Source organism: Athene noctua, chromosome Z, assembly GCF_965140245.1.
Source record: "Athene noctua chromosome Z, bAthNoc1.hap1.1, whole genome shotgun sequence".
Taxonomy (NCBI): domain Eukaryota; kingdom Metazoa; phylum Chordata; class Aves; order Strigiformes; family Strigidae; genus Athene; species Athene noctua.
Genome location: NC_134077.1, coordinates 53,630,681 through 53,643,455, shown reverse-complemented (window position 1 = coordinate 53,643,455; position 12,775 = coordinate 53,630,681). Strand labels below are relative to the sequence as shown.

Here is a 12,775-nt window from a genome sequence, read left to right as displayed (position 1 = left end):
TGAAATTTCAATACCAAAATGAAGGTGTCTGGAGAAAGATAGGTTTGAAAAGTCTATTGGCTGACAAAGCTATTGGTCAATACAAAAATGAGCAGTAAAGGTTGTGATTCAGCTTATGGTTATTATCCTTAGCATGTGGGCTAACAGTATTTCATGGCCAGAGGGCTAATGGATTTTTGCCTTGAATATACTTCTTTATTAGAGCTGTTGGACAGATTTTTGATTGCTTCAAGGATCAGTAAGACTCAGTGGTCAGTATCTCTGAAAGATGTATTTGATTTCTTCAACAAGAAATGAAACCTGACTCACTTTCTTTGAGTCTCTTTGCACTGGAAAAGGATGCTTGTCACAGTACTGCAGGACTGTCCAGGATCCATGTTCAGACATGGTTTTCTTGGTTTTTCTCTGTAATTTGAAAAAAACAGTGCAACAAAAAACCCACAACAAAGGGTTTTCAAAGCCCTCTGTAGTTTGGGCAGCCAGTGACTATCCATTGTGTACCAAGATCTTGGTGTTGGGTGGAGCCAAAGTGAATTTTATAGAGGATTCTCTTATTTCAAAGAAACCAGAGCCCTAGTCATTGTCCTCTGGGTTCAAAATGTCTGGATTCAAATTACTTTTAAATTGACAGAGTGCAGGGCCAACCTGAAATCTGAGGTCTTATTTCCATGCATGATTGTATTAAAAAGTGTTGTATCTTTTAAATATCTTGATAATTATAGAGGAAGGTACTGTAATTTGCAGTGTGGTCTGTGTTGAAAATTTGCAGTGCATGGGAATACTTCTCAAGAGAAAAGCCTAAACATAAAAACAATAATCTACTTTCCAGTTGCTTCAGAGAGGCATCCATATAGTAGTGAGAGCTCCTGGTGAAATGAGGAGAGAAAAAAAAAAAGCATGTTAGCATACTCTAAAAATGTTATTTTAAAACATTAATAATAAAATTACAATATAGATAACATAATGCAATATGATACATAAATTATATATAATTATATATTACATATTATTACTTAGTAATAAGTAATAAGCATATTTTTTAGAGATGTGGTCATGTGGTCAGAGATATTTTATCAGATTATGAATCTGATCATGAAATAAATAGCTGGTACAGTGATTCATCTTTACCTAGGAACTTTCTCCACAAAGCAAGGTTGCTAATGTGGATATGAAGGATGTATTTCTAATTTGTATTTTACCGCTTTGAAGAAAATATTTCTGCCACAGTCTGTGAAAGTAATGTAGCAGTGTACTAAAAGTATCCTCAAAGTTACTGTTTCAACAGGTTTTTGTCTCCCGGAGGTAGAGATATTTTTAGGAAGGCCAAGTTTGACTTGAACATAATGTCTCTGTAGGGGTGTTACATTGAGGAGTATCAGATACAGCATGCTGATCTGAAAAGAGCATGTTTACGCCACCACAGAGACTGTTGGAGGAATTAGAACATTTAGATTTACAGCATCAATATTAATGACCATCTTTGCTAAAATACGGATAATGTCAGAACAACTTAACTTTCCATTTCAGTGAATAAAGGTGTACCCATGAGAACTGCACAAAATCAGTTGGAGGACTTACTGTTCTTACAGAAGCACATTCTGGGCTGGATTTCTTGTTCAGTAATTTTGATCTGCCACTGATATACTGCTTCTTGCAATGTGGATGCACCAGCCATCTTGCCACTCTCAGTTGTAGCCCACTGCTTCCTTAATTTCTCTACCAAATTTTGATAACAGTAGTGGTTTAAAATCCTGGCAATTGTTGCCCTTGGGGAATACTGTCAAATGTTTCAAGCCATAATTAATCATCTAGTGAGATACTGGATAAAATACTTCTAATTTTCTGAACCTTTTTACAAAAGATGAAAAGCCAGGTCTCTTGTGCTGAAGCAGTTTTCAGGTCACACAGACTGTTCTGAGGGCACATTGTATTCTCAGTTTTCAAGTAAGTTAATTTTCCAACTTAAATGGGTCTTCTTTTTTTTCCTATAAATCTTCTGTATGGTAAGAAAACAGTTATGTATCTTGAATTTTATCATAGTTCCTTTAATTTATCCTTTACTGGTATCACAGACGTGATGGCATCAGCCTTAAAAAGCAGGCAGTATCATTCCAGTATCATAGAATGAACTAGGAGGGAGTCCATTTTTTGATTTATGTTACATAGGAAGATGTAGACAGCTACAAAATTCCAACTTGCAGACTGGTAACGTTAGCTACATCTTCTAGAAGAAAACATGACATAATGGTAAAATCTTTAGACTTTTCTGTGCCCTTGCTGGTGTTCACATAGATCTGAATATATATATATATATATATGTGAGTGTGTATACATGGTGTAAAATTCACTAATTGAGAGGAAAAATAAAATCTCTACAAATGAGAGGTTGGAAAATTACTTGACTGTGTTGGTTATCAGTTTCCTCTTTGCAGAAGCTCTTCTGAAATTCATTTACTGTAAATATTTTCATTTACAGTAAATATTTTCATTCCTCCATTTTAAATTTTTTGGTTTTGATTTCCAGTATCTGAGGACTGCTGGCAAGCCAACGAAATGTCAATGATTCAGTGTTCACCTTAGATAAAACAACCTTCTTAGTTTATCAATATTGAATGTTTAGCATTAGAGTAGCACAGACCAGATATAGTTACAGACAACTTATGCAAAGGAAAAGTGCATGATTATAATTTTTCACTGGTTTATGAAATATCATTAGTAGCCATCACAGCCTGAACAATCTAAAATCAGTTTCTGTTTCAATTTAAGATGACACAGTTGTCTGTTGCACAAATATCCTATTGTTTTCTAGGCTATGTGCAATCCTGAAGGTTCATTGTATGCTTGGGATCTGGTCTGACTTGAAGAATAGCTGGTATAAATCATTGCCTAAGTTATTTACCAGGATATTGGGCCTGTCTTCACCCAATTGGCCTGTCCTCCCCCTATTTCAAAATTCAGTTATATTTAATCCTGCTGCTGCAAGAATGAAAAATCCTAGCATGCTTTGACATGTATAAATGCTTGTTCCCGAATCAAAGTGTTCATAGGACGGCTCTGTGAGCAATCTCTGAAAATCCTGCCAAGTAAAAGAGGATGTCAAGGATAACAATTCCTGTTGAGTTTCCTTCACTGTTGTGCAGCTACTAACCGAAAAACAGGAGCTACATCTGAGTTTTAACACGTTGTGCTTGCATATTCAGGAATTTTCATCATAAATCAGTCTCAGGGACTGGAGGTCTAAAAATCAATGTCTCATCTAACTTTTTCCCCTTGTTTTCTCCAACCATTTGACAGGAGAGGCAGTGTAATTCTTTACAGGATTTAAAGTATACATCTGTTTCATTCTTTCTATGACCCAGTGTTTGCCGTAACTACTTCTGTGGGAATGCACAGTCTAATCTGTTAATTGGCCCAAGTGAATATTGTTTAGGTAGTTGCATTTATTTATGTTTGCCACTGACATAAATTTTGTTCATATTGTTGTTCATTCTCTTTGAACTATGCTGTTCTTCTTTCTTCATTCAAATGCACACAGCTCAAGACTCAATTTGTAGGAGCTTTCAGAATTACCATTTAGTAGAAAATCCGTTGTGGTTTTACAAAATAAAAAGTATGTTGATACCAGTTTCAAGTAGATCTGTTGTGAGTGTGAAATAAAAATCTATAGTAAGATTTTCTACTGTGATATGTCTAAGAAAAAGTTCTTCTTTGTGTAACGCTTCATAGTGAAATCACTGAGTTTGATCTTGGCTTTGATCTAAAGCTTTTGATCTTGAAAGAAGGATGTTGTGGCAGTGAAACAAAAAGGGTAGGAGAGGTTTTTTCTTTTCTTTTTTTTAAAGTGATAAAGGGATACTGTCAAGATTTAGTATGCATTAATTGGACCTACCTTTATTTACTCAAATCTGTTTGCAAAGTCCATCTAATTCTATATGTGAGAGGGTTTGCTCAAATACGTGCTTTAATGAGCGTTTTTCTTTTACAAGAGCACAGATTGTCTTTTGAAGCTTTCATGGAATTGATTTAATTATTTTTAAAATACTGAAAATACCTTACTATCATCATTTTAACTATACCAAGTGTGATGCAGTTTTTACCCTTTATTGTCTCTCATTTTAAATGCTAAATGCAAAGCACTTAATAAAATCTTAATGTATAAAAGAATTTATAATACTCAGATTTTGCATGGCTGACATTACTTGGGTCTCTCCCATCATGGCTGGAGTTTGAATATCCTCTTCAAGGGGCACAGAAGCATCTATTGAAGTCCCATGCCTAAATGTAATCACCTGCTTGCAGTCTCCTGTTGAATAAAGCGTTTAACTGGGGCCTCAGTAAAGGGCTTGCTGTGCTGTAACGTGAATAAAAAGCTGCTTTGGTTCTTGCTTTTAAGATGCATTTCAGACTCACCAAGGTAATTTAATAGTTGGATTCTTTAGATGTCAAGCAAGTACCGGGGGAAATCTGTGAATGGTGATGCTTTCTCTCTTCGAGGTGCCCCAGCGGGCCCTTCCTCCGTCTGTGGAGACCTGTGACAGAGGGTGTTTATAGGAAGGTGGAGAGGGAGGAGGCTTCCGTAGTGCGGGACTTAACGAGAGCGTGTTTCTCTACAACTCGGGCTGTGAACCCGTGACCAGCCCGCATGCAGAGGGTGGGAAGGGCCGTCTCGTCGGCGAGGGGGTCGGAGGCAGCGCGGCTGGGCTGGCCTCCGGGGCGCGGAAAGCCGCGCCGTGCCCGCCGCCCGTGCCCGCCGCCCGTGCCCGCCGCCCGTGCCCGCCGCCCGTGCCCGCCGCCCGTGCCCGCCGCCCGTGCCCGCCGCCCGTGCCCGCCGCGGGGCTGCCCGGAGCGGCACCGCTGGCGCCGTTCCAGGCGCCGCGCTCGGGCCGGGCCGGGCCGGGGGAGGCGCGGACGCTGCGGCGGGGCCGCCCCGGAGCCGGCCGGCCCTTACGTCCTTAAGGCAGGCTCCTCCTCCCCGCGGGGCTCCGGGGGCCGGAGCGCGGGGGCGGCGGACCCCGCGGAGGTGTTTCATTTCCTACCGAGGGCTGCCGTGTGCCGCCATCCAGCCCGGGAACGACGGGGCGGGCGCGGCTCCGGGTGGCGGTGGCGCCAGGCCGGGGGGCGGCGGAGGGCTTCCCCCAGCGCGTCGCGTCCCGTCCCGTCCCGTCCCGGGGCCCCCGGGGAGCGGAGCGCAGCGCATCGGGGATCCTCCGCGGGCGAGCCCGCTCAACGTGCGCTTTCTCCCCCGTGCAGCCTTTGCTGGAGGAGGGTGAGACTTGGAAGGAGTGTCAGCTCGTCCAGCAAGTGAGCGGCGAGGTGAGAAGAAAACCTTTCGTAGCTATTACCTTGCCCCCGCTCCTCTCCTTTGCAAATCTGCTCCTTGAGTTTTCCACCTGCCACCCCCTCCCCACCCCCGCCGCGCTTTCGCTTTAAGAAAATAACTGCTTTTGTATTTGGATTAAAACTATTTGTATGGGGAGAAAAAACCCAAGTGTTATTACTTTATTAAATAATAAACACCCCACCATATAAATTTGGCGTTGCTACTCTGGAACAAAATTTGAGTGGGTGGCTGGAATTAAACTTCTTACTTGAAATAGAAGGTGTAAGGGATAAAGCGCAGAAATTTTCCCCAGGATTTTTGCACACTGCAATGATAACTTTCCATTTGGCAACCTGGTCTGGCATCAAACACGTTCTTTGTGCAAAAATACCCTTAAAGGCCTAAGATGAAGAATTACCACTTCACACTTTGACCATGCACAAGTACCTAACCAGATTTTCTAAGACCATGTTATTCTAGACGGGGAAAGTGCTTTTTCTCGTTCAAGTGAAGCAATGGAAAAAATTGTCTTGGGTCTGTTTATAGCTTCTTACTAATGTTGAATAGCTGCACTCAGGTCCCATCTTCTTCCTAAAAAAGCGCTATGGTTTTGAACTCCAGGTCACAAAATGGATTCAGACAAACCAGAGGATCAGAAAAAGCAGCAAAAAGAAAAGAAAGCAGGATGAAGTCATTTTCCAAAAGGTAAGGGTTCTTGATGTGCACTTGTGTAACGGGACAAGCAGGTCTGAAATGCTTAAACTCTGTCTTAAATTACATAGAGACGTTATTCAGCATCTCAGACAAAGTGATAGTAAAAGTTTCAGTGTCCCTATGTAGTTACGATGGAAAGAAATAAGTAATTTTTTTCAGATGTTCGTAATTTTGGAGACAAAATTTGCCTATAGTTGTATTTAACTGAAACATTCTGAGGAAGAAAGAGAAGAGTGCCTTCATCAGAGAAATCAGTAGCACTTGCGAGCTTTTGACAGGACCTGCACCACTATTTGCAAATTTTCAGATACTGGTAGCTGAGAAACAGTTTTCATGGTGAATATTGGGACAATAATACATGTGATACATACGTTGAAACGAACATTCTGGCTATGCTGTTGGCTCTTCATCCAGAGTGTGAGTTTGAAAATCATCTGTTTGCAATATAGATTTTAATTAATGCAAATGTGTCCAGATGGTTATTTTTAAAACTACTACAGAGGATTTTTAAAACTGAATGCAACCTAAATTAAACTATTTTTGATTTAGCTGTTGGGAAACATTTATTCTATAATTTTAGGTTGACTATTTAAATCACAGTATAGAGAGGTAATTGGTGGACACTTTTAATAAAGAGATACATTCTGTCCTCTGGAAAAAAAAAGAATAAAGATGCATTTTCAAATATGTTATTAGAACTCTGGGTTTTTTGCTTCCTTTGGTTTTGCAGACAAATTTATAATTATTCTTTTAAGCCCTTGTTACCTTTAAAGGATTAAAATAGCAGTGTGTTGTTTTGCTGTTTCGACAGTGCTTCTAGAATGCATGATGAATCATTGCTGTTTCTGTAGCCAAATTCTTGCTGATAGCATGGCTGCCAACTCCTGGGATGTGTTGCCTTAGTATGGGCATTGCAGTATATGACAAATGTCTACAAAGTGCATTGTTGTGTGTGGGTGATTTACCAGCTCCATGGTGAGTTAAAAAAACACCAAACAGCATCCTTTAATTCACTACTACTATTATTTTATAACTGGAATACATAATTTAGGAAAGATGTTCTGTATTCTACTTCAGAATGACGTGATCTGATCAGCAATATCGTAGACTGTTGCACCAAATAATTCCATTTCTGTATGTTTCCATACGTGAACGTTTGTGTGTATGTGTAGCATTTGTATTTGCAATTGTTTTATGTTAAGATGAAGAATAATTTTTTAAAGTTAAAAAATATATCATCATGTGAATTTATGAGCAAAATGCATTGATGGTACAAATAATCCTAGCACAAACTACAGTCTGCATATATTTTGAAGTAATTTTTATATGGTCCAAAGTAAGGTCCCCTACTACATCTTAACAGTAGGCTTAAAGGTACCTTATGCTGTTACACCCCTCCTCATTTCTTCTTATAAGAGAAAGTTTCCTCAGTGCAAAACCTGTTTGCACCAAAAAAAATTCCTTTTCTACTGAGGGTGTGGGCGTGTTGTTCTCCTCCTGCTGCTCCAAGGTTTGTGAGAGAGGACTTCAGCATGTAGGTTTGCCATTTAAGAAATTCAAAACCTCACATGTAAACCCAAGATATACTCGCAGTTTTTTAAAACAGTAATTCTTGAGTAAGGTCTGTGAGCAGAAATGTGAATTAAAATTGAAGGCAGGGATGCACATTGTCTTCTAATATCCGTAATTATTAATAATTCTTGGAGATTCAGTGCAGATTCACAGCATTGCATCGGCAGGGTACTTAATGTCAGGGGAAGAACAGGCATAACAATGACCTGACATTTGGTGGGCACTGAGGGTGGATTCTTCATATTCCGTAGAAGTTTGGTTATTGCAATGGTTACTTTTCTGATACTGTTGGAGATGAGAGAAGAGAAAAATGGTGAGGGAGCCCTCTGGTCCTGGCAGAGCTTTATTGTATTATTTAGATTCAGAGATAAGTTTCTACATCAAGTTACCAGCCAGTGTGGTACCCAGTCAGCGCGGGTGGTGCTAACCTCTGTTCCACTAGAATTCTTGATTTTTAGCTGTGTTCATATGGGCTTGTAATGGCATCATACTGGGGTTTAAGTACTTCTTTGGGGATAACCAAGAGAACAAGAAAGAAAAAAGCATGTAATGGAAAAGTAAGGCACTCTTGAAGAAAGTAGCAGAGGTAGGAATAAAACTAGAGAGTAAGAAGGGGATGTGAGAAGCAGGGCAGTGTAAACAGAGAAGTCAGAGAGCTAGTACCAGCTTGTATCAAAAGTGTAATTAAAATAAGGGTACTGATGTATTTTGCTACATCTAGAAAACTGAGCTTTGTTTTGAGCTTGCTAATCCTTTGAAAACAAGCACTAACCTACTAAATGTGGCTTCTAAACTTTCATATGCCTGTGCTGTCCGATTTTCCTCTATCATTTTTTTTCCTTTGTGATAGGAAGTCCTATTTCTAATACAAGATGGATGACTTTGCTATACTGAGACACCGCCAAATCAAAGCAACTGCTTCTGCATCCAAGTACAAAATCTAGGACAGAGAGATAACTCTGTATGGAATAAGTGAAAGAGAATTGTGGAGGAAAGGTTGCTGACAACTGCCGGGAAATTGCTTCTTGAAAAAAGTTGCCTTCTAAACAGTTAAGTTTGTAGGAGCTGACTTTGCATACACATACATCTATTTAAAGAACATTTGAAGATACCATGTGCTGGATAAGAACTGTGTAACTAGTAGTGTTAACTGTGCTCAAGGGGCATATTAAACCAGTGGGGAAGCTAATGTAGAAAGGTGTGGTGTTGCTCTCCAGTATGGACCCACAGGCGATGGATTACAGCAGTGTAACAAATTCCATGGGTGAGAAAGGCTTTCTGGTCAAGTAACTAAGGGTTCTTGTTCTTTCGCTCTTCTCTTTTTTTTTTTTTTTTTTCTGTTTTTTTTTTCTTGATCTATTTTTTATTTCAAACTTTTTTGCTGGTCTGTTTCTGAAGTATTTTATTTGTTCTTAGCAGCTTTTATTACAATCTTTCCTTTCCTTCTTTTTCATTCCTCTTGCTCTGTTCTCCTTTGTCTCCTTCAGTCACCTTCAATGCTGTTCGTTACTTTCTGTTTACTTTCAATCATCTTTCCCATTTCGTGTTATCTTCTGCTCACCTTGTTTTCTCTTTATAGTTCTGTGTAGAAACTCTTCTTAATGATGTGTGTGTGCACATACACAAGTTTAAACACACTCAACCCTTGCATTTCTGCTTTTATCATCCCTCCTATTCTTATACATTCTTTACTCCTCATTTAATCTTATGCTATCTCTTCATCTTGTCATTTAGCTGGTGAACACATCTAGCAGTCAGTATGTGTATCAATACAGAATGTTTATGTGTGAAAATTAGAGAAGGCAGAACAAAGCTTGGAAAGAACTGCTTGGTTAAAATTAGTGTTGTTTTATAATGAAGAGTGTGATAGAAATGCTAAGTGTTACTTCTGTTGTTATACTGGACTGTGCCTGCTTGAAAAAATATGCCATTATCCATGCCAGTGCTGAGTATTAGGCAGAAGAAAACAGTCTTTCAATCAGACTGGTGGAATTGTAGCATGCCAACTGTGGAATTTGAGGGGAAACATATATGTTTATTGGGACATTAATTCACTTCAACATGAAGTTCAATGTTAAAACATAAAAGCTGCTTTGAAAGTATTCCAGTGGTAGAAAAAGTGTCAAAGGATGAGATTCCAAGGATACACAGTAGTGGGAAGAGCACTGAAATATGCGTGTATGTATATACTAGGCAAGGAAGATGATTCGTGCAGATTATGAAAATTGCATTTGTCTGTTTCAGTTTTAGTTTGATTCTATACTGAAACTTTGAGGAGTAATTTAACTTTTCCAGAATAGTTTCTGCTACTTCCTTAGAAATACTGTTTTCATGTGTTTAAGGTTTATCTACTAGTTTACTGAAAATGTGATTTTTCTGATTTTTTCCTATCGGTTGTTGCTATTGATTGTTCTTCTCACTCCTGAGATTTACAATTGTTAGTATTTAAGCTCTGTTAATAACCTGAGCAAAAATGATTTTGTTGAAATAGCTGTTAAGTTTTTAATAAAAAAATTAAAAACCCCCAGTTGTGATATGTATGACTAATGCTAAATGCTATAACTCTTTTGTCCTTTAACAAGTTCATCAGTGTAACTGAAACACAAGAAACAAATCTTGTCATTCATTAAAATGAGTTGTGGTGTTATACTTCAAGTAGAAAATGTTTGAAGTCTCAGAAAAAATTGGGAGAAATACAATGTGGTAAAAGAGCTTTTATTGCTTTTATTTAACTAGGAAATTTATTCAGAATTGTGTTTATTGCTAATTCAGGTAAAGGAATATTAACATAAAATTTGTTAAAATTACTTTAAAACTTTTAATTACCATGTATTTTTTCTTTCTCAAAATTAATGTTTTTACTTGAATCCACCAAACTGAGAAACAAAGCAGGGATCAAATCAAATATATTGTTTGAGCTTGTACACTGTATAGAACTTAACAACAAAGAGAAACATGGTAAGAAGTCCTAAAGCATTCTTCAGTGGAGTAATTTGCTGCACCTTACTTTACAAATTCTGTTAATGTCAGAGAAATTTCTAGGAACCCTAGTAAATGTATTTGCTGTCTTTCATTGATTACAGGTAACATTTAATTCCTTTGGAAAATAGGGATTTGGATGGAAAATTTTATACCCACCTCATGCACAAGAGCTGAATGGCAGTAGATGTTAAGCTATCTGAGAAACAGAGCCTGTCATTTAAAAAAATTCTCCTGAATGTATATGAATATAAATTTCAGACCATTAAAACTAAGTATTTTCAACATGTTTTCCACCCCTGCCCCTGTAGAAATACCTGTTATTAGTGGATTGTTTGGAAGCTATAACTGTACAGCTCAAAAAACCTGGTTTTTTTAGTGCTGCTTCAAAGTTTGCCTAAGAAACATTTACTAAACAAGAAAATACTATGTATAAAAAATTTAAAAATTTGAGTGGAATTTTTGGTTTAGCTGCAATAATAATGTTTTAAAAATTAGTCCAGTTCTGACCCTAGTATCAGTTGTATCATATTTGTAGCAGTGTTGTGTCAGGATCTTAGTTTTGTTTTTAATAGAACCCATCTCTCTTAGCAAGGAAGTGGTGGTGTATAGCGTGGCAAGGAAGTGTTGCATAGCGTATTTCACATTGAGTGTCCCAGATGGATATTGTTAGTATGTTGTCAAAGGGTGAATGTTCCTACTGAGCCACATTCAGGCCACATTTTTAAATCAATGAAACAATTTATCACCAGTCAGATGATGATGCACCAGCTGCCTTTCAGACTCTGAGATGACCATTTATAAATTAGGAGAATTCAGGCTAGCATGGCCATGTATTGAAATAGTTTAGTTACGGATAATTACATCACTATTAATGATAGCAGTCCAAGCCGGCAGCCATCCTATGCAGTGAGAGATTAAAGTCACTTTATGTAAAACACAAGGTTTGTTCAGGAAAGAGAAACACATTTTTAGTGGAGAGATTTTTTTCGTTTTGATTTGTAGGAAGAATTAAACACCTGTGGTGGAGCACTATTGGGAACCAGCCTCATTGGAGGCATTTTATTGTGATGTTTGTGCATGTTATCGTATGATGCTAACAGGATGAATTACATTACTGGGATCTACTAATGCCACTAACCTTTCAGTCTGCTGCTGTTTCTAGTTGTAAAGCCCTATCTTTGCTGGTTGAAATGTGCTCCCTTGTACCTTAGCTTACAAATACCCTTTATGTTTAATAAAGCAGGAAATGAAAAATGTGTGAATAGTTTTGTTCTTTCCAAAATAATGGAAAAACAAAAAGCATTTGAGCATTTTTAATACTTCCTAAATGTCAGCCCCCACCAGCATTTATGCAGTGAGTTCTGAGCAGTAATGTAGTGCGTTCTGGGAGCGGTAAGAAGGCTGTCATTTTCAGGGCATTTGCAACTGGAGCAACTTACTACATTTGGAAAAAAGTGGTATGCTGCATTCAAACACTCCATAAGTTTTCTTCTACAGAATTTCCTATGGATTTTTTATTAGCTGAGAATATATACTTGTGCACAGCAGCTGAATAATCCACTTGATTTAAATGTCCCCAAGTTCTTCTTGGTGTGATTGACTGTAGTGACTCCAAAGAATGCTTAGTGGTCTGCTGGCTCAAATGTGTGCTTTATTTCAGTCTTACATGTGTTTTATTTCAGTCTTACATTTATTATGCATTGTCAGAAACAGGCTTAATAATTTTTTTGATGACCAGTCTTAGCTTTTGTCCTCATTATATGTCTTTTTTCATTATGCTCACATACTGTAGAGTAAAAGCACACATACAGGAGACAGACTGTAAGTGTGGACATTGTTGTTTAAAGAAATTTGTAAGCACGGAAGGGAAAGGCTAGACCTTTTACAACACCAGTTAAAAAGGTTTTGCTAGTTCTTAATCTGCTTTTTGATGGCCATAGTAGTAACGGTAGTCATGGGTACAATTTACAGTACTGTCGTCTCTTTCCCTTCCAGCCCCTCAAGAAGCTCTTTTAAAGCAGGCAAGTAGCTAGCTCACTATTAAAAGCAAATATGTGCTTTGTTGCTTTAATTAAATGGACAGGATTGAACTCTTAGATGTGTGTAAATTGGACTATACTCATTGGTCTGTGCTGCATATATTTTCTTGTGTTACTTTTCTTGGACACAAATTGAGTGACTACTCAC

The 12,775-nt window shown here is 38.3% G+C and overlaps 1 protein-coding gene across 9 annotated transcripts in view; it reads left to right on the top strand.

Annotated features, from left to right (window-relative positions):
• AOPEP (aminopeptidase O (putative)) overlaps window positions 1–12,775 on the top strand; it is a 198,357-nt gene that overhangs the window by 113,439 nt on the left and 72,143 nt on the right. For 3 of the 9 annotated variants that reach the window (XM_074932972.1, XM_074932973.1, XM_074932971.1), the window contains exons 13-14: window positions 5,251–5,313; window positions 5,942–6,025. The exons of 2 other annotated variants lie outside the window; for them this stretch is intronic. In XM_074932972.1, the coding sequence (XP_074789073.1) occupies window positions 5,251–5,313; window positions 5,942–6,025 (147 nt within the window). Of the gene's footprint in view, window positions 1–5,250; window positions 5,314–5,941; window positions 6,026–6,845; window positions 7,010–8,456; window positions 11,806–12,775 lie in introns of those variants that run through there. 4 more of the 9 variants (XR_012635632.1, XR_012635630.1, XR_012635631.1 and 1 more) reach the window with 4 other exon arrangements.